The sequence below is a fragment of the Aethalodelphis obliquidens genome, unplaced genomic scaffold (assembly GCF_003676395.1).
Source record: "Aethalodelphis obliquidens isolate GAN/ISIS:26980383/991018 unplaced genomic scaffold, ASM367639v1 scaffold25, whole genome shotgun sequence".
NCBI lineage: Eukaryota > Metazoa > Chordata > Mammalia > Artiodactyla > Delphinidae > Aethalodelphis > Aethalodelphis obliquidens.
In genome coordinates, this window is record NW_020837969.1 from 6654492 (window position 1) to 6677604 (window position 23113).

Consider the following 23113-nt stretch of genomic DNA (forward strand, 5'->3'; position numbering starts at 1 on the left):
CAACGTCTGCTATCCAGGACCCTAAAGCAACTAACATTTGCCATCAACAGAGGGAACCAACGCCAGCAGGAATCCCCTGGAGACCATGAGACCCAGCTTCGCCTCACTCAGAAGGTTTACGATCACTTCCAAGTTCTTTGCTGAGGAACCACATCCTTTGCTCTGGGACTGAGAACGTGGAACCCGAGCCCTGAGCTTCTGGGAAATAGTGCTGGCTAGAAACACACCACCCTCGTGTCTGAAAAGGCTAACCCCAAAGGACCACTCTGCTCTCCACGACCTGCACCACTTCTCTTCCTCCACTGACTCAGATGAGACCATCTTCATTCTTGTCTTTGTTCCCGAAAACCCCTAGCGACGCCCTTGTTTACCCAGCTCTGTGAGACCCCAGCCCTCTCCTTCCCTTGAGTGTTCCCCATTAAAGAATGGCAGTCTGAATACAACCAGCTCCCTAATTTCCGGTGCATTTTGTCTCTCACAACTGCTACACTTTCGTTTTAACTGCCTGGGAACAGAGTTCTGAGAAAGGCTGTGAATACCCAAGATGCAATTGTCTCATTAGCTCTTCTACTGAAGTGTTTTAATTTCAAATGTCAAGTTTGTCCTCTTTGGTCAGTTTTGAATATAAACCCATGAAAACATGAGGAAATCCTTGAATAATTAATGGAAACAGAATGATCCTATCCTTAAGAAGGAATATAGTCAGATACCAAATATTCATTTAGTCAATAAATACTAAATAAGCCAGAATAATCTATCAAGCACAAAACCAGACACCAGAGATACAAAGAACAATGATTCCCGCCCTTACGAGGGTGACAAGCTTTTTGATATAAATTATAATCCAGTCAAATTACAGGTATCATCAGATATACGTATAGTTGAGAGTACAAAGGGAAGAAAACTGTCTGCCTGAAGGGGGAAAGTGGTCAGGAAATCCTGAAGGAAAATGTGACCACGCTAAGGCTTGGAGGGGGAGAAGGAGTTTGGCAGGTGGGGTAGGACAGGATGGCCTAGACAGGAGGATAAGTACGCAAGGAAATGGATGGGACAGAAAATGGCTCCTTTGGGAATCTGAGAGTAGTCTGTACGGATGCGCCAAGATGTCACTTGGGAGACCAACATTCAGAATAAGACAAATCACTTGGAAATGGTATGAGTTCACAGAGGGAAGACTTTTCCTAGTTCTTAATAGGACGGTGGAAATGATACCCCTCAGTTTATATGTCTTGTGGGAGGTACCACCGATTTTCTCCTTATTTTTGAGACGACATAAGAACTCTTTCATCATCTGCTATAGCTTATGATGGTAAGTTAACAAAACCACCAGACAATTCAAGGTGCAACCTCTGATGTCTTCCAGCACTGCCACTAGTGGGACATGGCTTGGATGTCCAGGAAGTTTACTTGTATTCATGGGTTATCCATGGGTTAAGTTGCATTCATCAGACATGAGAAGAAACAGAAGCATAATGCATGTATCTTAACATTTTGGTTATAAGCATGAAGACCTCACCAATGAAAAAAATACAATGAAACTGTATTATATGGACGACCTCAAGAAAAGTGGAAACCTTTATCTTATCATTTGCAGTATATTAATATAAAATGTAACCTTCCCACTCTTACTCTGCTCACATCTACTCACGGTTAAGCACAGCTAAGCATTTCAGGGTTTCTATTATAGAATGTCCATTACAAAGAAGAAAAACAACCCTTTTATGTTTTTAACATTGTTGTTTGTTCGTGAAAAAAGAAAACAAGCACCCTGTCCCTTAAAAGGAAAACACTTGTCCAAATACAGCTATGCAGTAACAAAAGGTAATCAAAGCAAACACTGAGAGGTAATCATGTGAAATAATCCACTAACCAGTGAGGAACAACTCACAAATATGAAACGCTGTACTTAATTTTAGCAAAAGCATTTTCTGGAAGTTCTAAAGTGGTGAGTGGAGGGGGGGGTGTTGAAGATGAATATTTGGGAAATAACCTAGTTGATTCTGTTTTAATAAGATCAAAGGGAGGTCAAATTAAACAAACGTACTTGTTTTATTAGTGATAAAAAAGAAACTTTAAAAATAAAACATTCTTTGAAATATTTTGGCTTTAGGTACCATTTCATAAGTAAACAGTAGACATGCTTCTCCTAAAAAAAGGAGTGAAGAGATAATCCACACATTTGCCGAAATTATTCATGTCGTTCACTACTAATATAAGCCCATCTAGATACAGGGGCGCTGCCAGAATAACATGTTTGCATAAATTTTGACTATAGAGAAAAGTAAAAATGAGCAAATCAAATAGAACAAAACAAATTCTAGAAAGTCTTCAAATCACATCCTGAGGATATTCTATTATCTAGATCCCTGGCAGCTACATCATTTAAGTGTCTTCAGAAAGACTCAATCCATGGATACAAGAGATCCCAGCTTTGGGCCTCTCACTGTTGTGGCCTCTCCCGTCGCGGAGCACAGGCTCCGGACGCGCAGGCTCAGCGGCCATGGCTCATGGGCCCAGCCGCTCCACGGCATGTGGTAATTTCCCGGACCGGCGCACAAACCTGTGTCCCCTGCATCGGCAGGCAGACTCTCAACCACTGCGCCACCAGGGAAGCCCGAGATCTCAGCTTTTTAAAATAAGCAGCTCACTAGATGTGTCCTTCATATTGTTGATATCCCTCCCCCCCTTTTTAATTTGATGATAAAGTCTACGCTCTGAAGCTGGGTTCACTGCAGGACGTCGGGGCAGAAATCTTTAACGTTCTTATGTGAATCTATTTGTTAATTGTCCCTTCCTTATATCTTTTTTTCCAGAGAATTATAGAGACTTTTAATATTCAGAGTATTTTTCTAAAAAAGGTAATACCTCTCTAAATGTTCTCGAACAATGCAATAATAGAACTGATCAGTAAAGCGTCAGTATCAGTTTTGAATACTCATATGTTGGATAAAGATGAATGTTTATAGTACAAAAAACAAGCATAGAGAAAATGTATATTTGAGCTATGCATCAATACCCAATCTGTTTAAAAAATACACATATATCACCTCACTTATTAAGATCTTTATCTAACAAACTTAACATCTAACACTGAAACTCCCAGGGGTCTACGCGTCTACCCATCTCCTGGCCCTGAACGTATGGGGGACTAGAGGCAATGAAGCCCTAATATCAAGGAGCACACTGTTGTGGACGGAATGTCTGTGCCCCCCAAGTTCCTATGTTGGAATCCTAACCCCAAGGTGATGGTGTTAGGAGGTGGGGCCTTTGGGAGGTGATTAGTTTCTGAGGGTGAAGCCCTCATGAGTGGGATTAATGCTCTTATTAAAGGGACCCCTGAGAGCTGCCTCGTCCTTTCTGTTGTATGAGGACCCAAAGCTGGGCCTTGATCTTGGACTTCAGCCTCCAGAAGTGTTGTTTATAAACCATCCAGTCTGTGGAATTCCATTACAGCAGCCTGAGCAGACCAAGACACCGAGAGTGCCCCATCTTGTTTTTATGCAATCCATTTTCCACTCAAGGGAACCAGTTTCATGAAGAAACGGTGCCAGAGCAAGGAAAGGAAGCAGGAGCCCAGGTCATCTTAGTGTTCTAGAAGGGAAGGAAGAGCATGAAGGGGAAAGAGGCTGGGGAGAGGGCAGCTCCAAGGGGCTCACACAGGCTCAACCTGGGACCACCTACCTGAACAAATGACAACCCGCCTAATGACGTGCGAATCTGAGTCCATGGGGCGCGTGGAGGGAGAAGGGACATACAGAGTGTCCAGGAGGGCAGGGGCAGACGGCTGGCCTGAGCCTGGCTCTCATCCCCTGCCCGTCACCAGTAGGCAGACAAGGACTGGCTTCAGGGATCGACCCCTGCCATGTGGCCTTTGAAAGAAACTTGCTCTCATTGCTCAGGTCCGGTGAAGGGCATAAGTTCCTTCACCATATACTCTCAATATACCCTAAACTCACCAAGTCTGGCCCTTAGGAAACAAGAGGGGTAGATTTGGGGGAAAATATGCAATTTCATGGGATGTCCAGGCTAGACCTTTTACTTTGAGACAAAGACACACTTTGCTGTACACCTGAAACTAACATAACACTGCTAATGAACTATGCTCCAATATAAAAATAGAAAGAAAGAAAGAAAGAAAGAAAGAAAGAAAGAAAGAGAAAGGAAAGAAAGAAAGAAGAGGAAAGAAGAGGAAAAAAGAAAGGAAAGAAGGAAAGAAAAAGAAAGAAAGAAAGAAAAAGAAAGAAAGAAAAGACAAAAAGACACACCCCTCTCCCCTCCGGCCCTGGTGCTTTGGGCTCCCACCACAGCCGCACCCTCCTCCGCAGTTTTTGATTCCTAGTTTCCCATCTTTTGCGTCACCTTTGTGTTCAAACTTCACCCGAGGAGCTGGAGGGACATGGTAAAAAATACCAGAAGCAAAGAAAAAAGCTGCAATCTGATCAATGCTGAGAAAGATTTCAGAGCCTTTTTTAAAATGAACAGAATTGGATTTTAACTCGTGAATTTATTCAGAAGTGAAGAGCAGAAGACATTTCTGCAGAAAAATAAGATAGCATAAGTTCAAAAGGGGCAGTTTTTGAAACTAAAGTCACTGATGATGAAGACCAGAGTAAGGACCCCTCCAGGCCAGGCTGCCCCGTTTCACAGCCATTGTACGCTACACCGACTCACCACTGACAGATGAACTAAATCTGAACTCATATCCAAAAGCCACAAAAGCATATGACAAAATCTATTTGAAATGCGTCCTATTTTATTTTCTAACAGTCTATAATAATGCCTCATTGATTTTGAGTTGTGGTTTCATCTGTCATTCTTCCATTTAACTCCTTTCCATCTGAATAATGCTGTTTTTATTTCTTTTTTTAACTGCTAATATCCAATAATTCATATTCTTAAGTATTATTTGGAAAGGAATAACTTTGAACCCGAGTCGAGAGAGTTGAAGAGACTTAAGGAAAGAAGTAATAAATATCTTGTGATTGGAGAGGCCAGCGCCGCTCCTCCAGAGCAGACATGAAAAGCCTGCTTGGGAAAACCACCCACGTTTAAAGTCAGCTCCAGCTCTGTGGACACATGGGTGCAGCACTGCGTCTCCGTATGTGTGCGTCCTGGCGTAGCCTAGCAACATCACAGACGCAGCGCTGGGTCCCTTGTCGCAACATCCCTCTGACGTCAGTGGGAAGAAGCCGTGAGATCGGAGGGCCCCCTCCTGCCTCCTCCCCGGGGCCCGCTCTTTGGCCCGGTCCTCGGGCTGCGCGGTTCCTTCCCCCGGGCGCGTCCAGCCATAACAAAGCTCGGAGGGCTTTCTTCCCAGGGCTGGCTCAAGTGAGAGGAGGCTTTTTTCCAGAAACCTCCCAGCAAGACTTCCCTTCGCATCTCATTGGGCCGAAGTGAGTCATATTCCCAAACCAGCTGCTGCTACGAGAAGCAGAGCGACCACGGTTAGCGTGGACGGGCGGTCTGAGAAGAGAGCCGGTGTGAGCCGGGGAGCCGGGCGGGGCCGGGGACCTGGAATCCACTCGCAGGCAGGAACGGTCCGCGCCGCGGCTGTCGGTGAAGAATGAATATTTACACGGGGAGGGCGGCAGGGGCCGAGGTGGACCCGAGTGCACCCGTGTCTTTCTCTTCCTTCTCTTCAGTTCCTTTACTCCCAAAGAAGCCGTTCTGATGGGTTTTTTAAAGTTTCACGCTTGCTACTTCGGCAAGTTACTGTTTTGCTTATGTTTTTTAAAGATTATTTTGGACGTGGACCCGTTTTGAAGTCTTTATTGACTTTGTTACAATGTCGCTCCCGTTGTATGTTTTCGGGTTTTTGGCCGCCAGGCAGGTGGGATCTCAGCTCCCCGACCGGGAATGGGACCGGCACCCCCTGCATTGGAAGGCGAAGTCTTAACCGCTGGACCTCCAGGGAAGCCCCCATAGGTTTTGCATATTTTACAGAGATGAATTTGATATTTCTAAGCTAGGTTACTGTGGTTTACTATCGCTTGGCTAACATCCCCCAAAGGTCCTACTTAGCAAGCTAGACCTTAGGAACCGGCAGCTGTGACTGTTCACATTTGGAAGGTGCCTCTCAAATTGGCCCAGCCTGCCCAATGCCCACTGGCAGATGGTAACAGGATTTCTGGCAGTTTCCTCTCTCGGCCTCGTGACCTCCGCAGGGGGTGGGGGTCTCTACCCTGGCCCCTACCTTGACGTGGCCCAAGATGACTGCGGGCGCTCAGGTGAATGGCCTCAGCGCCAGCCCAGCGGCTCTGACACCAAGCACCTCCCGTACGGGACACACCTGAGGGTTTCTGAAGCACACACCTTAGAACACGCACAACGGCAGCCACGGGGCGCGGAAAATACAGTAAAGAAAAGGTGCTGCCGCTTGAAGATGCTCTTTGAATGTTTTCTCTATAAATGTTTTCTTCTCATACACAACAAGAAAAAAACAACACGCTAACAAAGCCAAAAGCAGTTGCTACACCACCGAGAGGCCGCGGGTTTCCGGGGCTTCGGAGTCACATCTGGGGGCGGGCGCGACACCTGGCATAACCAACACACTCCCGCGCCCCCACTGCCAGCTTTGGGCGCGCTCTGCCAGAAACGGTTCATTGAAGGGATGGCGGATCCTTGAAACACCCGTGCTCGAAATCTAGGGTGCCTGCAGTCTCTGCCAGCTCATCTCTCTAATTATCTGTCTTCAAAGGCCCCCCCCCCAGGAGACAGGCCCCATCGGTGGAGGGCAGGAGGTGTCTGAACAATGGAGTTATTTACGTGGAAGTTACAGAGGGTGTCATCCTCCAGGAAGTGTGCCAATTCCCCTGAGTAGTAACAACATGCTCGCGCGGAACTGTCAAGAAACAAAATAAATATCACCTGTCTTGTGGATGAGTCACTGCTATTTCAACTTGAAAGTTAAACTTAAAAACAAAGCGGCCCACCAGATTATATGCTTGCAGCCAAGCACACTATCTCATGGCAAAGAGACAAGTCCTGGAATTACTGCAGACTGTAAAGCACACTCACGAAACAGCGGAGTCTCCAGCAGGGCTGTGAAGGGCTCATTCAGGGACCTTTCCAAGGAGAGGAGACACCGGGGAAAAGAACACGAAACGTGGCTCAGACACCCGACTTCTTTATTCCGGAGGCTTCCGTCTCCCCAGCCCTCCTGGCCCCTGCCCCGGACAGCCCACCCACCCAGGCTGGACCTGCGCTTGAGCCCCCACGGCCGCCCCACGGCCCAGAGTATCTTCTCATGCCCCTGTGGCCTCCCTTCTGCCTTCTCTCGGCTGCAAGCTTCCTTCTTCGGAGAAGCCCGACCCGGACAAGCTGTGATTCCAAACCTACTGCCCTCCGAACAAGGGCTCGCTGGAAGTTCTCTGCAGCACCTCCGCGCGATGGCGAGATGGAAAGCTCTTTCTGGAAGAGGTCTCGGTGCTTGAGGAACGGCCACGATGAGCAGCGACAGTGAGCACGTTACGTACACCTCACCAGGTCTCCTAGGAGAGCCCGGGTATTTTCAGGCAGTTGTAATGGTATGAGAAGAGAGAGGGAAGCAAATCACCAGAGCAGGGATCCGGGACCAGGAAACGCACACTGTCTGCCTCCGGGTAAGGCGACGGGGGTTGATTTCACGCTAGAGACCTAAAGAGACGAGGCTCCATCTAACCCTATAACACAGGTTCTCACCTGGGGGGATGATCATCATGTCTGAACCATGTGGGGGGCTTCTCAAAAATGCACCCCAGCTCTCCCTCCCCCCCATGCCCTGAGGTGCCGTTTCGGCCCAGGCATGACTGTGGTCAATGAATCCAGGAAGAGACATAGTTTGGGCCATACTGGAACCTTGAGGGCCATTTTCATTACAGACACGTGCCAGTCTCTGGGGGGGCGAGGGAAGCGGGTGGCAGAGTGACCCCCCCAGTCTGCTTTGAGTCCATATGTGGATGTCATCTGCACCCACATTTGTGCTGGAAAACAGAGCTAACTTCTGTTGAGTGCCCATGAATATCAGGGATCTACCATCCTCAACTCTTTGCAGGTTTCGACTCATTTAATTAGCACAAACCCTTTGAGATTGGCGCTATTATTATGCCTGTTTAATATAAAAGGAAGCAGAGGCACAGAAATACTAACCTACTTGTTCAGTGTGACAGAACCACCACACAGTGGAGTCTGGCTCAGGAATCAACGCTTGTGGCAACAATGTCCTGCAATGGAAACCTTCCTTCTTTCACTAATACGAGACCATTTCACAAGTTTAGGAAGAATATTCAAAAAGAAATGAGGTATACTATGATGATTACAACATCACTGTGTGATGGTTAGAAGCACCAGAAATGGTGTAAGATATAAACTCAAAAAGCAGAAGGGAAATTCGTGCAGCCTTTATTCACTCAGCAAATATTTACTAAACACCAATTTTGTGTGTCATACTGTATCACGATGAGTATTAAAAGATTAAAGCTCGTGTCCTAGAGGGCTCATATCCTAGTAAAAATGTGAGAACAAGCAATTTTTGGAACATATGTAAACCGTTATTCATTTGCTTTCTGCTCTGTTTAAGAAACTTGGACATTTAAGCACTTGATCTAGTGTGTAGTGTCTTTTTTTTTTTTTTTAAAACCACAGTCAAAATAAGTGTACTTGTACAATTTGAAGTATTTGGCCCTTCATGTCTGTCTAAGCCTCCAAGCTTGTGAGAGCTACCTGGACACTTCCTGTGCTCTGACCCAGAGTTCACCCTCTGACGGGCAATCCTGTTAGGCAGAGAGGGCCCCAAAGCAAGATTTAAAACCACAGCCACTAAGGAAAGCTGGGTTTTCTTGTCCAGTGGATGACTTACCTTAAAAGAAAAACTGGGGGTCTTCCCTGGTGGTGCAGTGGTTAAGAACCTGCCTGCCAATGCAGGGGACATGGGTTCGAGCCCTGGTATGGCAAGATCCCACATGCCGCGGAGCAACTAAGCCCGTGCGCCACACTACTGAGCCTGCGCTCTAGAGCCCACAAGCCACAACTACTGAGCTCATGTGCCACAACTACTGAGCCCGCGAGCCACAACTGCTGAAGCCTGCGTGCCCAGAGCCCGCGCACCGCAATGAAGAGCAGCCCCCACTCGCCGCAACTAGAGAAAGCCCGCGCGCAGCAAGAAGACCCAATGCAGCCAAAAATTAATTAAGTAATTAATTTTTTAAAAAAAGAAAAATTTTGTTAAGGATAATAATATTTGAACAAAAATAACAAGAATAACAGAAGTAGTAGAATAAACACTTTGGAGGAAAACCCCCACATTTTCATATGCATTCACCGTGTCACTAGCATTAATGTTATATTTACCTTCTTCAGGTTCTATGTCTGACAATATTAAACAAGCAACTAACAAGACAGGCTACGATCTGTCAACATTTTATATTTCTCCCTGTGAAAAGATGGCAGAAATAGATTTCCTTGTCAATGACCCATGTATTGTAAGCTAAGATTATGGAGGTGATGATATTGCTTAACTGGAGTCTCAAAATATAAAAGGTTCAATGAATTTATAAGCATATGTTAAAAGTAATAAGTCTTGGGCTTCCCTGGTGGCGCAGTGGTTGAGAGTCCGCCTGCCGATGCAGGGGACGCGGGTTTGTGCCCCGGTCCGGGAGGATCCCACATGCTGCAGAGCGGCTGGGCCCGTGAGCCATGGCCGCTGAGCCTGCACGTCCAGAGCCTGTGCTCCGCAACGGGAGAGGCCACAACAGTGAGAGGCCCGCGTACCGCAAAAAAAAAAAAAGTAATAAGTCTAAAAAAGATAGTTTCCCACTGGTGTACAAAATGACTCTTCCCACTAAAAGTGGGTACTAAACCAAATAATCACTAATGGAAATTATAGCTCTGAGATTTTGTAATTCTTTATTGAATTATATCTGTTTTCCCTCTTTAAGAGATGGTTAGTGTGTCTTTTGCAACCAATGACTTGCACGTTCATCTGAAAAATTCTGCTGACTTGGTCTCTCATTGTTCTTTTCTCAGAGAAGGATTTATCCCATCTCTAATTAGAGAAAAAAAAACTGTTTTAATGGCCATTAAAATTCACCCATTATTTCCAGGAAGGATCGACTAAGTAGTTCGGAACAACCTCCCCATCGTGAACAGTTAGTAAAGCTGGACGGACACAAACCCACGATTTGGAGACACTGCTGAGCTGATAAGACAGTGAATCACAGGAGGAAGAGAAACCCTCAGGTGAGCAAGGGGAGAGCTGGCCTCACAGAGAGAGACGCTCAGCCTCAGGTCATCTCAACTCCTGGTAGGAAGACGTGCCCAAAATAATAAAGCATATTAGAGGAACGTACGACAGAAAACTAAGAGAAACAACAGATAATAAAGACAGAAACTAAGGGAGCCAGAAAATGGAGTCACCTGGTTTAGATTTCAAAATAAATATGCTAATTATGCATAAAGAAATAAAAGACAAAATTAATAATTTTGGCAGAAAGCTAGAAATTTTTAAAAATCCAAATAGAATAACAAAAACTGAAAAATACAATAATGAAGTTTTCAAATGCAATATATAGGTTTATCATAAGAGTACACCTATAATATAAAGAGGGAGAGGTGAAAGGGAAATCAGTAGAAAATACCCAGAATGAAATAAGGAGATAAAAAAGGAGAGAAATATAGAAATATAGAAAAATCATGAGGCATGGGATACAGAAGGCTCAGGTAACACATGTGAGTGAATTTCCAGAAGTGGAAGAAAGAGAAATGAGACTTCTCCAAAGCAGATGGCAGACCCGAAGACCTACGACCTGCAGCAGGCTGATGACAAAAGCAACACTCGGGCAGAGTTGCAGCAAAACTACAGCAAACCAAGAATGAGAAGAGTTCACCCAGAACCTGCTGGGGCTGATTTCAGCATCTTTTTTGGATGCACCAGCATCCTTCCCAGGCCACACCTCCTACCCAGGCTGTGGTCCCTACCCACAGGCTGCCCACTTTCCACACTGCACTGTTACACAGCACAGAACTTAGGATTCACAGCTTCACAGGCCTGCTCTGCAGGGCTGCCCAGGGCTTACCCGTAGGTGCTACGTCAAGTTTAAGATTAAAAAGATCACTAGGGTCCTCGGACACATCCGCTTCAAACCATTTTCATATTGACGGAAACAGCATGGACGCTAGCTCCCATGTGAAAATGTAAAAATGCAATCCTATACTCTAGACCCAACAGTTCTCCATTTCAGTAGAGGCACGTGCTTTAATTATTAGCTGATGAAAGATATTTCCTGTAAAGTTGCTTTACTCAACATTAAAATCCAATTACAAGATATTTTTTAGGAAATGTCAACAATTGTTGTGCTCGATGGAATCTAATCCCTTATATATACTTATACATAAAAACGTGACTATGTTAAAAAGTCTGAAATTTCAGTTTAACACAGGTTGTCTTGAAATCTAATAAGGAACAAAAGCAAGCAGGTAAGACCTCAGTTTTGGTAGGGAAAAAAGGGAATGACTGGATACTATCATAACCCTCAAGACTAACATTATATTTGTAAGTTACAGATCAGAGACCTGTATTTAATTCACCAATTCACAATCCTTGTGCAGCTCCATGGTAGACTTTTAATACCAGTCAACTAAACTTAGTGTTTTTGCTGACTTGCTATAACATAACAATATAAACTCCACTCCCCACACCCATACTCCAAGATCTCAAACTGCCAGGAAGCTGTATCTTTAAACTTTTAAATTGCATTTTAAGAAATTTCTATTGTCCTTTGTTTTAACCTGTGCAATGATAGACCATGACCATTCATCTCTATATTGGTATCTAAATTTAAAAACGCTTATCCCATAAGCAAACAAATCAGGATTTTAAGTTTTTGTCTTTGTTTTTTACAAGTCTAAACAATAAAATCAGTTTATATGAGACGTGTTTAGAAACAAACAGAACTTCTTCCAGGATAAATTACTTGTTTGAACTATGCTAGACAAAGTCCCTAAGGCACAAAAGTGGTTTCCAAACTTTGCTTCATGTTAGAATTAGCTCAGGAGTTTTAAAAAATCCTAGTGCCCAAGAGGCATCCCATAGTAATGACATCAGGCTGTCTGGGGGTGTGAGCCAGGAATCTTAACAAAATTCAGATCCCCAGGTGATTGCAATGTGGGGCAACGCTGGGGGCCACTGCCCTCAGGCGTGGCGAGTTCTCGATACATCAGAGAAAAGGCTGTGCAGTGAATGGGGATAAGAAATGGATTAGGAAGAAGGCCACATGGAAGACAGTAGATCCAGGTTCTGTTCCTTCTGCCCTGAGGGAGACGTGGTACCCACGGTGAATTTTCTGCCCCGAGTACCGGTTTCTTTCTTGTGAAGAAGGAGATTCTACTCCATGTGGGGCTTTCATAGCTCATTGCTGTGATGTAAACATCACCTGGGAAATGCCAACTCAGAGGGTCTCAAGTAGGTCCAGAGAATCTGCACATTTAAAAAGTCCTCCAGGGGCAGAAGACCTAAATACACATTTCTCCAAAGAAGACACACAGACGGCCAACAGGCACATGAAAAGATGCGCAACATCGCTAGTTATTAGAGAAATGCAGATCAAAACTACAATGAGGTATCGCCTCATACTGGTCAGAATGGCCATTATCAAAAAGTCCACAAGTTATAAATGCCGGAGAGGGTGTGGAGTAAAGGGAACCCTCCTATACCGTTGGTAGGAATGTAAACTGGTGCAGTTATTATGGAAAACAGTATGGAGGTTCCTCAAAAACTAAAAATAGAGTTACCACTCCTGGGCATATATCCAGAGAAAACTCTAATTCGAAAAGATGCATGCACCCCAACGTTCATAGCAGCACTATTTACAATAGCTAAGACATGGAAGCAACCTGAATGTCCATCAATAGATGAATGGATAAAGAAGATGTGGTACATATATACAATGGAATATTACTCAGCCATAAAAAAGAATGAAATAATGCCATTTGCAGCAACACAGATGGACCTAGAGATTGTCATACTAAATGAAGTCAGACAGAGACAGACAAATATCATACGATACCGCTTATATGTGGAATCTAAAACATGACACAAATGAATTTATTTACAAAATGCAGACTCACAGACGTAGAAAACACACTTATGTTTACCAAAGGGGAAGAGGGGGTGGTGAGAAGCACATTAGGAGTTTGGGGAAAAAAAGTCCTCCAGGCGATTCTTTCACACCGAACCAGCAGTGATCACTCCCTTCAGCACTGACGGAACGCATCCGGAGAAGCAGGACATAGATAGCACCACACACTTCATAAGTATCAGTGGAATGAATGCCAAACAGGTTTTTTTCTTAATTTTTCCAAAGGAAAAACATTAAGTGGCCATGCTGCAACTAGGAAGAAGACTGGAACACAGGGCAGCAAAACCTAAATGCAGCCGCAGGGCACCAGCTCTCTACCGAGGTCACCCACGGGGCAGGTACAAAAGCTGTACCAAGATAATGAGTGGCTAATTCAAAAGTTCAGCAATGAGGGTAGATGCTGAAGAATCAACAAATGCAAAGTCCTCCCCACATTATCCGAGTAAGCCTCCAGGGCAATGAGAGCGCCATACAGCCTCAGAGAAAGAGCCGGGTTCCGAGGCTGCAGCCACAGAGAAGTGGGTGCCCGAGCCTCAGTACAAAAACCTTTCCCTCCGATGGCTTCGGGTCAAACCATGATTAGCTCACAAATGGAAGATGGTTGGGTTCTTCACCTCCTACCTAGTGACTGTTTATTCAGATTACAGAACAACAGCAGTTGCTGGCACGACCAAACTTCCCTGCTCGAGGGAAGCTGGCGGCATTTTTACAAGCGAGAAATGCGCTGGCAAAGGGGCAAGAGGAGGCCTGCTCCACCAACAGTAATTCTCTGCCCTGAATGTGACCAACGTTCTTGGTTTTATTGTCAGAGTTTCCCAACATCCACCCATAATTAATTTTTAAAAATCAAATACAAAAAAAAAAAAAATCAAATACAAGCTGGGCAGAGGAGTTTATGTTTCATTAACCCAGAGCAGAACATCATGAAGCCTCAGCATCGGAAAGTTTCAAACAATATTTTCACACACCAACCTCTGGCCTTTCTCTCTCTTCCTTGATTCCTCGTGAGGTCTGACGAGATCCTTGAAGCCTTCCCGTGAGCCATCCAAAACATCATGCCTTGCTGGTCCTCTTTTAACACCTAAAACCCAAGTGGGTTGAAGATTAGTTAGAACTCTACATGGACTGAATACTAATGCAACTTAAGCTGAATAAAAAACTTTTAATTAATTTACTTATGCATTGTGGTAATAAGAAAGTATAGCCTTTTAAAATAAACATTGCATACTCCTTGCTTGTTGAGATCTAGTTAGAACATTCAGTTTATTCCACTCCAATATCCCAAGCAATTCACTAACTCAAGGGTCAGAAACAACTGTGCCTGTCACATGAAAATGTACCAGTTCGACAGAATCCCATGCATCCCGTGATGATGCAAAATGATGCCTATACCTTATGCACTATTCAAACTCCAATTCTTAGGTTTTTACATACTGACCAAAACCCAGCTTCTCAGAGAAGGCAGTTCTGTATTAGAGGAAATAAGTAACCTTAGCTTTGGGGTGAGTCTGAGTTACTCCAGCCAACAGTCTTCAGTACAAAGTTTCAGGTTACAATCTACAAATGACAGGTGGTGATTTTAGTCCCCACAGACTTCCACCTGAGACCAACCTCTTGTCATGAAGACACACAAACCAAAAAGAAGATATTAATCACGTGAAATCCAGTCTCGTCAGATGCTAAACGGTGTAGAAACCCTAAGTAGCCAACAATGGAGTGTGAAATGTTTGATTCATCCACTGCTACGACTTTACGTTGTGCTCCCTACGCTCATTCTTTCCTCCCCAAATAGTCTGCCTGATGTCTGACTTTGTTGATACTTTGAAGAAGGACTAAGTGTACCAGCCACCACTTACACGGTCTCAGTAGGAGAATTCGCACCTTGACTCGAAGGGCACACAGCGGCCTCGGGGATGCTCAGGTCCCGGCCACTGCCGTGCCACACACCCACCTTCCATGTCATCCCCCTCTGTCACTGACGGGCTTATCAACAAATATCTAGTGCTCAGGGGCCGCCCACCAGAGATGCGAAGATACACAAATACTGTCTCTGCCCTTAGGGAGCTCACAACCCAACACAAAATGTAGACATAGAGAAATGAACATGATACAAGGCTAAAATGATTTAAGAGCCATCGGGAATTAAAAATCATATAACATGAAAGTGACTGTTGTGCAGATATTTCCATAAAATAGGATGCTCTGATAAAACAGATATAATTAAGTTTGGAGGATCTGATTTGAAACTTTTAACTCTTCTTTCAAAAATGGGGTTTTAGCTCAGTGAAAACAAAATGCAGAACAACAATGCTTAAGTATTTCACTGAATTCAAACTAGTTATCTTCAACTTGGGCCCCCCAAATGTTTTAAGGTCAGGTCCTGACCCACCTATACACCCCAATACTGGATTCGAGGCTCGAACCAGTCACATGCTGATCCCACCATCTCCCCAGCAGGCTTATATTTCTCCCTGTGTTTCACTTCTCCCCCAGTCCTATTTCAGTCCCAGGTGACTGCCCAACCCCGGCGATGGCTGCAGCTAGCTAAATAGAGACCTTACTTGGAGTGCATGGGTTAGTAGGTCACGTAAAAGGACATTCTGCATACGACAGCTTGTGCTAAGATCTAGCTATGCTACGTTTCCCACTTGCACTCATTTTGCCTCAGTTCTAGCTGAGAACAATGAAATAGGCTTTAAAGCACCTTGTAGACATAAAGATCCAGGTTACGCATTACAGCCATTTAAAACTTAAGACAGACTGACATTGCTAATGACATGTTTTCACAATCATGCAGTCACAAAATAATATAAGCAAATGATTTCTTATGTGGTTACATTAAAAGAGCATTTCACAACAGCTAGTCATTGACTAATATGTTCTCTTTAAGGGTGTCATCAGTAAACCCAAAGCAGCCGAGAGTGCCAAGGAAGGTGAGAACAGGCAGATCAGTGAGCAAACATTGACCCCATCTTCCTGGCTCCCTACCTCTTGGAGACTCTTTGCTACGGTTGCTCCTTAAGTGGACTGTCATTGCCTCAAAGGTGATTTCACCATAGCCCATGAAGTCAGCCTTTACTGAAGGGTCCTAGCTCAATGTCCCTTGCTAAGACCTCCCACCTGAGGTGCAACTTGATAAACCCAACCCCCTAACGGACACCTATCATGAACGCCCCCGAGACATCTCAGCTGACGTGCCACGGTCCACCCTGTAGCTGTTCTTCCTTCGACATATCCCAGGGTGATGGGTGTTATCAATCGTCCAGGACCAGTCATAGATCCTAGACTCTTTTCTCTCCCCTCATTTTCATTCTTCATTATATAAGTGATTCACTGCCTTGATTTTCAAAAAAGGATCAAATACAGAGAAAAAGAACTTCACAACCCCAGGTTGTTTATTATTGTTATGTTGCCTGAATTTTCACCATTCAGAAATTTGTCTGGGTCATCAATATCATCAAATACTGATACATCAAGGTGAGAAAGTGAACTCACTCGCCTCTCAGAGTCAATTAGTTAAATCACTACCTACCCTCACCCCATAGAAATGAGCAGGATTAAGAGGTACTTTTGATACTAAGGGAAGATCTCTCTGGAGGCAGAACCAGGCGAAGGCAGCATGAGAACATACAGTTCAGAAAACCATTAAATTTATTAAGAGAAACTTGGTCCACGAAGACTAGGGGACATGGCTTCCAGATGGCGGAGGAGTAAGACGTGGAGATCATCTTCCTCCCCACAAATACATCAAAAATACATCTACACAAGGAATAGCTCCTGAAAAACACCTACTGAATGCTGGCAAAAGACCTCAGACTTCCCAAAAGCCATGTGGCTGACAGGGTCTTCATGCTCCAGCGGGGTGTCAGGCCTGAGCCTCTGGGGTGGGAGAGCCGAGTTCAGGACATAGGTCCACCAAAGACCTCCCAGCCCCACATAATATCAATCAGCGAGAGCTCGCCCAGAGATCTCCATCTCAACGCTAAGACCCAGCTCCACTCAACGGCCAGCAAGCCCCAGTGCTAGACACCCTATGCCAAACAACTAGCAAGCCAGGAACACAACCCCATCCATTAGCAGGGAGGCCGCGTAAAATCAAAATAAGTTCCAAGACACCCCAAAACACGCCACCAGACGCAGTCCTGCCCACCAGAAAGACAAGATCCAGCCTCATCCACCAGAACACAGGCACTAGTCCCCTCCACCAGGAAGCCTACACAACCCGCTGAACCAACCTTAGCCACTGGGGGCAGACACTAAAAACAATGGGAACTACGAACCTGCAGCCTGTGAAAAGGAGACCCCAAACACAGTAAGGTAAGCAAAATGAGAAGACAGAGAAACACACAACAGATGAAGGAGCAAGGTAAAAACGCACCAGACCAAACAAATGAAGAGGAAACAGGCAGTCTACCTGAAAAAGAATTCACAGTAATGATAGTAAAGATGATCCAAAATCTTGGAAATAAAATTGAGAAAATACAAGAAACTTTTAACAAGGACCTAGAAGAACTACAGAGCAAACAAACAATGATGAACAACACAATAAGTGAAATTTAAAATTCTCTAGAAGGAATCAAAAGCAGAATAACTGAGGGAGAAGAATGGATAAGTGACCTGGAAGATAAAATAGTGGAAATAGGGCTTCCCTGGTGGCGCAGTGCTTGACAGTCTGCCTGCCTATGCAGGGGACACGGGTTCGTGCCCCGGTCCGGGAAGATCCCACATGCCGTGGAGCGGCTGGGCCCGTGAGCCATGGCGGCTGAGCCTGCACGTCCAGAGCCTATGCTCCGCAACGGGAGAGGCCACAACAGTGAGAGGCCCGTGTACCGCTAAAAAAAATAAAATAGTGGAAATAACTACCACAGAGCAGAATAAAGAAAGAAGAATGAAAGGAATTGAGGACAGTCTCAGAGACCTCTGGGACTACATTAAATGCACCAACATTAGAATTATAGGGGTCTCACAAGAAGAAGAGGAAAAAAAGGGACTGAGAAAATATTTGGAGAGATTATAGTTGAAAAATTCCCTAACATGGAAAAGGAAGTAGTCAAGTCCAGGAAACACAGAGAGTCCCATACAGGATAAATGCAAGGAGAAACACTCCGAGACACGTATTAATCAAACTATCAAAAATTAAATACAAAGAAAATATATTAAAAACAGTAAGGGAAAAACAACAAATAACACACAAGGGAATCCCCATAAGGTTAACAGCTGATCTTTCAGCAGAAACTCTGCAAGCCAGAAGGGACTGGCAGGACATAGTGAAAGTGATGAAGGAGAAAAACCTGCAACCAAGATTACTCTACCCAGCAAGGATCTCATTCAGATTTGATGGAGAAATTAAAACCTTTACAGACAAGCAAAAGCTGAGAGAGTTCAGCACCACCAAACCAGCTTTACAACAACTGCTAAAGGAACTTCTCTAGGCAAGAAACACAAGAGAAGGAAAAGACCTACAATAACGAACCCAAAACAATTAAGAAAATGGGAAAAGGAACATACATATCAATAATTACCTTAAATGTAAATGGACTAAATGCTCCCACCAAAAGACACAGATTGGCTGAATGGATACAAAAACAAGACCCATATATTTGCTGTCTACAAGAGACCCACTTCAGACCTAGAGACATGTACAGACTGAAAGTAAGGGGATGGAAAAAGATATTTCATGCAAATGGAAACCAAAAGAAAGCTCGAGTAGCAATTCTCATATCAGACAAAATAGACTTTAAAATAAAGACTATTACAAGAGACAAAGAAGGACACTACATAATGATCAAGGGATCAATCCAAGAAGAAGACATAACAATTGTAAATATTTATGCACCCAACATAGGAGCACCTCAATACATAAGGCAAATACTAACAGCCATAAAAGGGGAAATTGACAGTAACACAATCATAGTAGGGGACTTTAACACCCCACTTTCACCAATGGACAGATCATCCAAAATGAAAATGAATAAGGAAACACAAGCTTTAAATGATACATTAAACAAGATGGACTTAATTGATATTTATAGGACATTCCATCCAAAAACAACACAACACACTTTCTTCTCAAGTGCTCATGGAACATTCTCCAGGATAGATCATATCTTGGGTCACAAATCAAGCCTTGGTAGATTTAAGAAAATTGAAATTCTATCAAGTATCTTTTCCGACCACAACACTATGAGACTAGATATCAATTACAGGAAAAGATCTGTAAAAAATACAAACACATGGAGGCTAAACAATACACTACTTAATAACAAAGTGATCACTGAAGAAATCAAAGAGGAAATAAAAAAATACCTAGAAACAAATGACAATGGAGACACGACGAACCAAAACCTATGGGATGCAGCAAAAGCAGTTCTAAGAGGGAAGTTTATAGCAATACAATCCTACCTTAAGAAACAGGAAACATCTCAAATAAACAACCTAACATTGCACCTAAAGCAATTAGAAAAAGAAGAACAAAAACACCCCAAAGTTAGCAGAACGAAAGAAATCATAAAAATCGATCAGAAATAAGTGAAAAAGAAATGAAGGAAACGATAGCAAAGATCAATAAAACTAAAAGCTGGTCCTTTGAGAAGATAAACAAAACTGATAAACCATTAGCCAGACTCATCAAGAAAAAAAGGGAGAAGACTCTAATCAATAGAATTAGAAATGAAAAAGAAGAAGTAACAACTGACACTGCAGAAGTACAAAGGATCATGAGAGATTACTACAAGCTACTCTATGCCAATAAAATGGACAACCTGGAAGAAATGGACAAATTCTTAGAAATGCACAACTGAAAAGACTGAACCAGGAAGAAATAGAAAATATGAACAGACCAATCACAAGCACTGAAATTGAAACTGTGATTTAAAATCTTCCAACAAACAAAAGCCCAGGACCGGATGGCTTCACAGGCAAATTCTATCAAACATTTAGAGAAGAGCTAACACCTATCCTTCTCAAACTCTTCCAAAATATAGCAGAGGGAGGAACACTCCCAAACTCATTCTACGAGGCCACCATCACCCTGATACCAAAACCAGACAAGGATGTCACAAAGAAAGAAAACTACAGGCCAATATCACTAATGAACATAGATGCAAAAATCCTCAACAAAATACTAGCAAACAGAATCCAACAGCACATTAAACGGATCATACACCATGATCAAGTGGGGTTTATTCCAGGAATGCAAGGATTCTTCAATATACGCAAATCAATCAATGTGATACACCATATTAACAAACTGAAGGAGAAAAACAATATGATCATCTCAATAGATGCAGAGAAAGCTTTCGACAAAATTCAACACCCATTTATGATAAAAACCCTGCAGACAGTAGGCATAGAGGGAACTTTCCTCAACATAATAAAGGCCATATATGACAAACCCACAGCCAACATCGTCCTCAATGGTGAAAAACTGAAAGCATTTCCACTAAGATCAGGAACAAGACAAGGTTGCCCACTCTCACCACTATTATTCAACATAGTTTTGGAAGTTTTACCCACAGCAATCAGAGAAGAAAAGGAAATAAAAGGAATCCAAATCGGAAAAGAAGACGTAAAGCTGTCACTATTTGCAGATGACATGATACTATACATAGAGAATTCTAAAGATGCTACCAGAAAACTACTAGAGCTAATCAATCAATTTGGTAAAGTAGCAGGATATAAAATTAATGCACAGAAACCTCTTACATTCCTATACACTAATGATGAAAAATCTGAAAGAGAAATTAAGGAAACACTCCCATTTACCACTGCAACAAAAAGAAAAACACACCTAGGAATAAACCTACCTAAGGAGACAAAAGACCTGTATGCAGAAAACTAGAAGACACTGATGAAAGAAATTGAAGATGATACAAACAGATGGAGAGATATACCATGTTCTTGGATTGGAAGAATCAACATTGTGAAAATGACTATACTACCCAAAGCAATCTACAGATTCAGTGCAATCCCTATCAAACTACCAATAGCATTTTTCACAGAACTAGAACAAAAAAGTTCACAATTTGTATGGAGACACAAAAGACCCCGAATAGCCAAAGCAATCCTAGAAAGAAAAACAGAGCTGGAGGAATCAGGCTCCCTGACTTCAGACTATACTACAAAGCTACGGTAATCAAGACAGTATGGTACTGGCACAAAAACAAAAATATAGATCAATGGAACAGGATAGAAAGCCCAGAGATAAACCCACACACATATGGTCAACTTATTTTTGATAAAGGAGGCAAGAATATACAATGGAGATAAGACAGCCTCTTCAGTAAGTGGTGCTGGGAAAACTGGACAGCTACATGTCAAAGAATGAAATTAGAACACTCCCTAACACCATACACAAAAACAAAATCAAAAGAGATTAGAGACCTAAATGTAAGGCCAGACACTATAAAACTTAGAGGAAAATATAGGCAGAACACTCTATGACATACACCACAGCAAGATCTTTCTGACCCACTTTCTAGAGAAATGGAAATAAAAACAAAAATAAACAAATGGGACCTAATGAAACTTAAAACCTTTTGCACAGCAAAGGAACCCATAAATAAGATGAAAAGACAACCCTCAGAATGGGAGAAAATACTTGCAAACGAAGCAACGGACAAAGGATTAATCTCCAAAATATACATGCAGCTCATACAGCTCAATATCAAAAAAACAAACAACCCCATCCAAAAATGGGCAGAAGACCTAAATAGACATTTCTCCAAAGAAGACATACAGATTGCCAACAAACACATGAAAGGATGCTCAACATCACTAATCACTAGAGAAATGCAAATCAAAACTACAATGAGGTATCACCTCACATCAGTCAGAATGGCCATCATCACAAAATTCACAAACAGTAAATGCTGGAGAGGGTGTGGAGAAAAGGGAACCCTCTTGCACTGCTGGTGGGAATGTAAATTGATACCAGCCACTATGGAGAACAGTATGGAGGTTACTCAAAAAACTAAAAATAGAACTACCATATGACCCTGAAATCCCACTACTGGGCATATACCCCGAGAAAACCATAATTCAAAAAGAAGCACGTACCACAATGTTCATTGCAGCTCTATTTACAATAGCCAGGACATGGAAGCAACCTAAGTGTCCATCGACCGATGAATGGATAAAGAAGATGTGGCACATATTATATACAACAGAATATTACTCCGCCATAAAATGAAATGAAATTGAGTTATCTGTAGTGAGGTGGATGGACCTAGAGACTATCATACAGAGTGAAGTAAGTCAGAAGGAAAAACAAATACTGTATGCTAACACGTATTATGGAATCTAAAAAAGAAAAGGTTCTGAAGAACCTAGGGGCAGGACAGGAATAAAGATGCAGACGTAGAGAATGAACCTGAGGCACGGGGAAGGGGAAGGGGAAGGGGAAGCTGGGACGAAGTGAGAAAGTGGCATGGACTTATATACATTACCAAATGTAAAATAGCTAGCTAGTGGGAAGCAGCCGCATAGCACAGGAAGATCAGCTTGGAGCTTGGTGACCACCTAGAGGGGTGGGATAGGAAGGGTGGGAGGGAGACGCAAGAGGGAGGAGATATGGGGATACAGGTTTATGTATAGCTGATTTACTATGTTGTACAGCAGAAACTAACACACCATTGTAAAGCAATTATACTCCAATGAAGATGTTATAAATAAAAAAGAAAAGAAACTTGGTCCATGTTTTGTCCAGGGCAGAGAAATACAAAATAAACTTATTCCCAACAATCTATCCTCCTGCACAGCCTACTTTCCTACTTCCAAGACACAGAATTAAGACTAATAATACTATTACTAATAATATATTAAAGCAATTAATATTTACAGGTACAAGACACTCTAAGATCAACTATATCAAAGAAAAAAAGGCTTCTGAAGGCTGATTTTTAAGAATCTATAATTTTAACAATAAAGGTGTATACTAATCAATAGAAAATGTTAACGCGGTCCCAGTGGGAAATTTCTTCTGAGCTCCTAAAATCTGAATA

General features: G+C 43.1%; 1 protein-coding gene across 2 annotated transcripts in view; it reads right to left on the bottom strand.

The window, feature by feature from the left end:
* MCPH1 (microcephalin 1) overlaps positions 1-23113 on the bottom strand; it is a 228826-nt gene that overhangs the window by 165576 nt on the left and 40137 nt on the right. For both annotated transcript variants that reach the window (XM_027122536.1, XM_027122537.1), the window contains one exon: positions 14086-14193. In XM_027122536.1, the coding sequence (XP_026978337.1) occupies positions 14086-14193 (108 nt within the window). The remainder of the gene's footprint in view (positions 1-14085; positions 14194-23113) is intronic.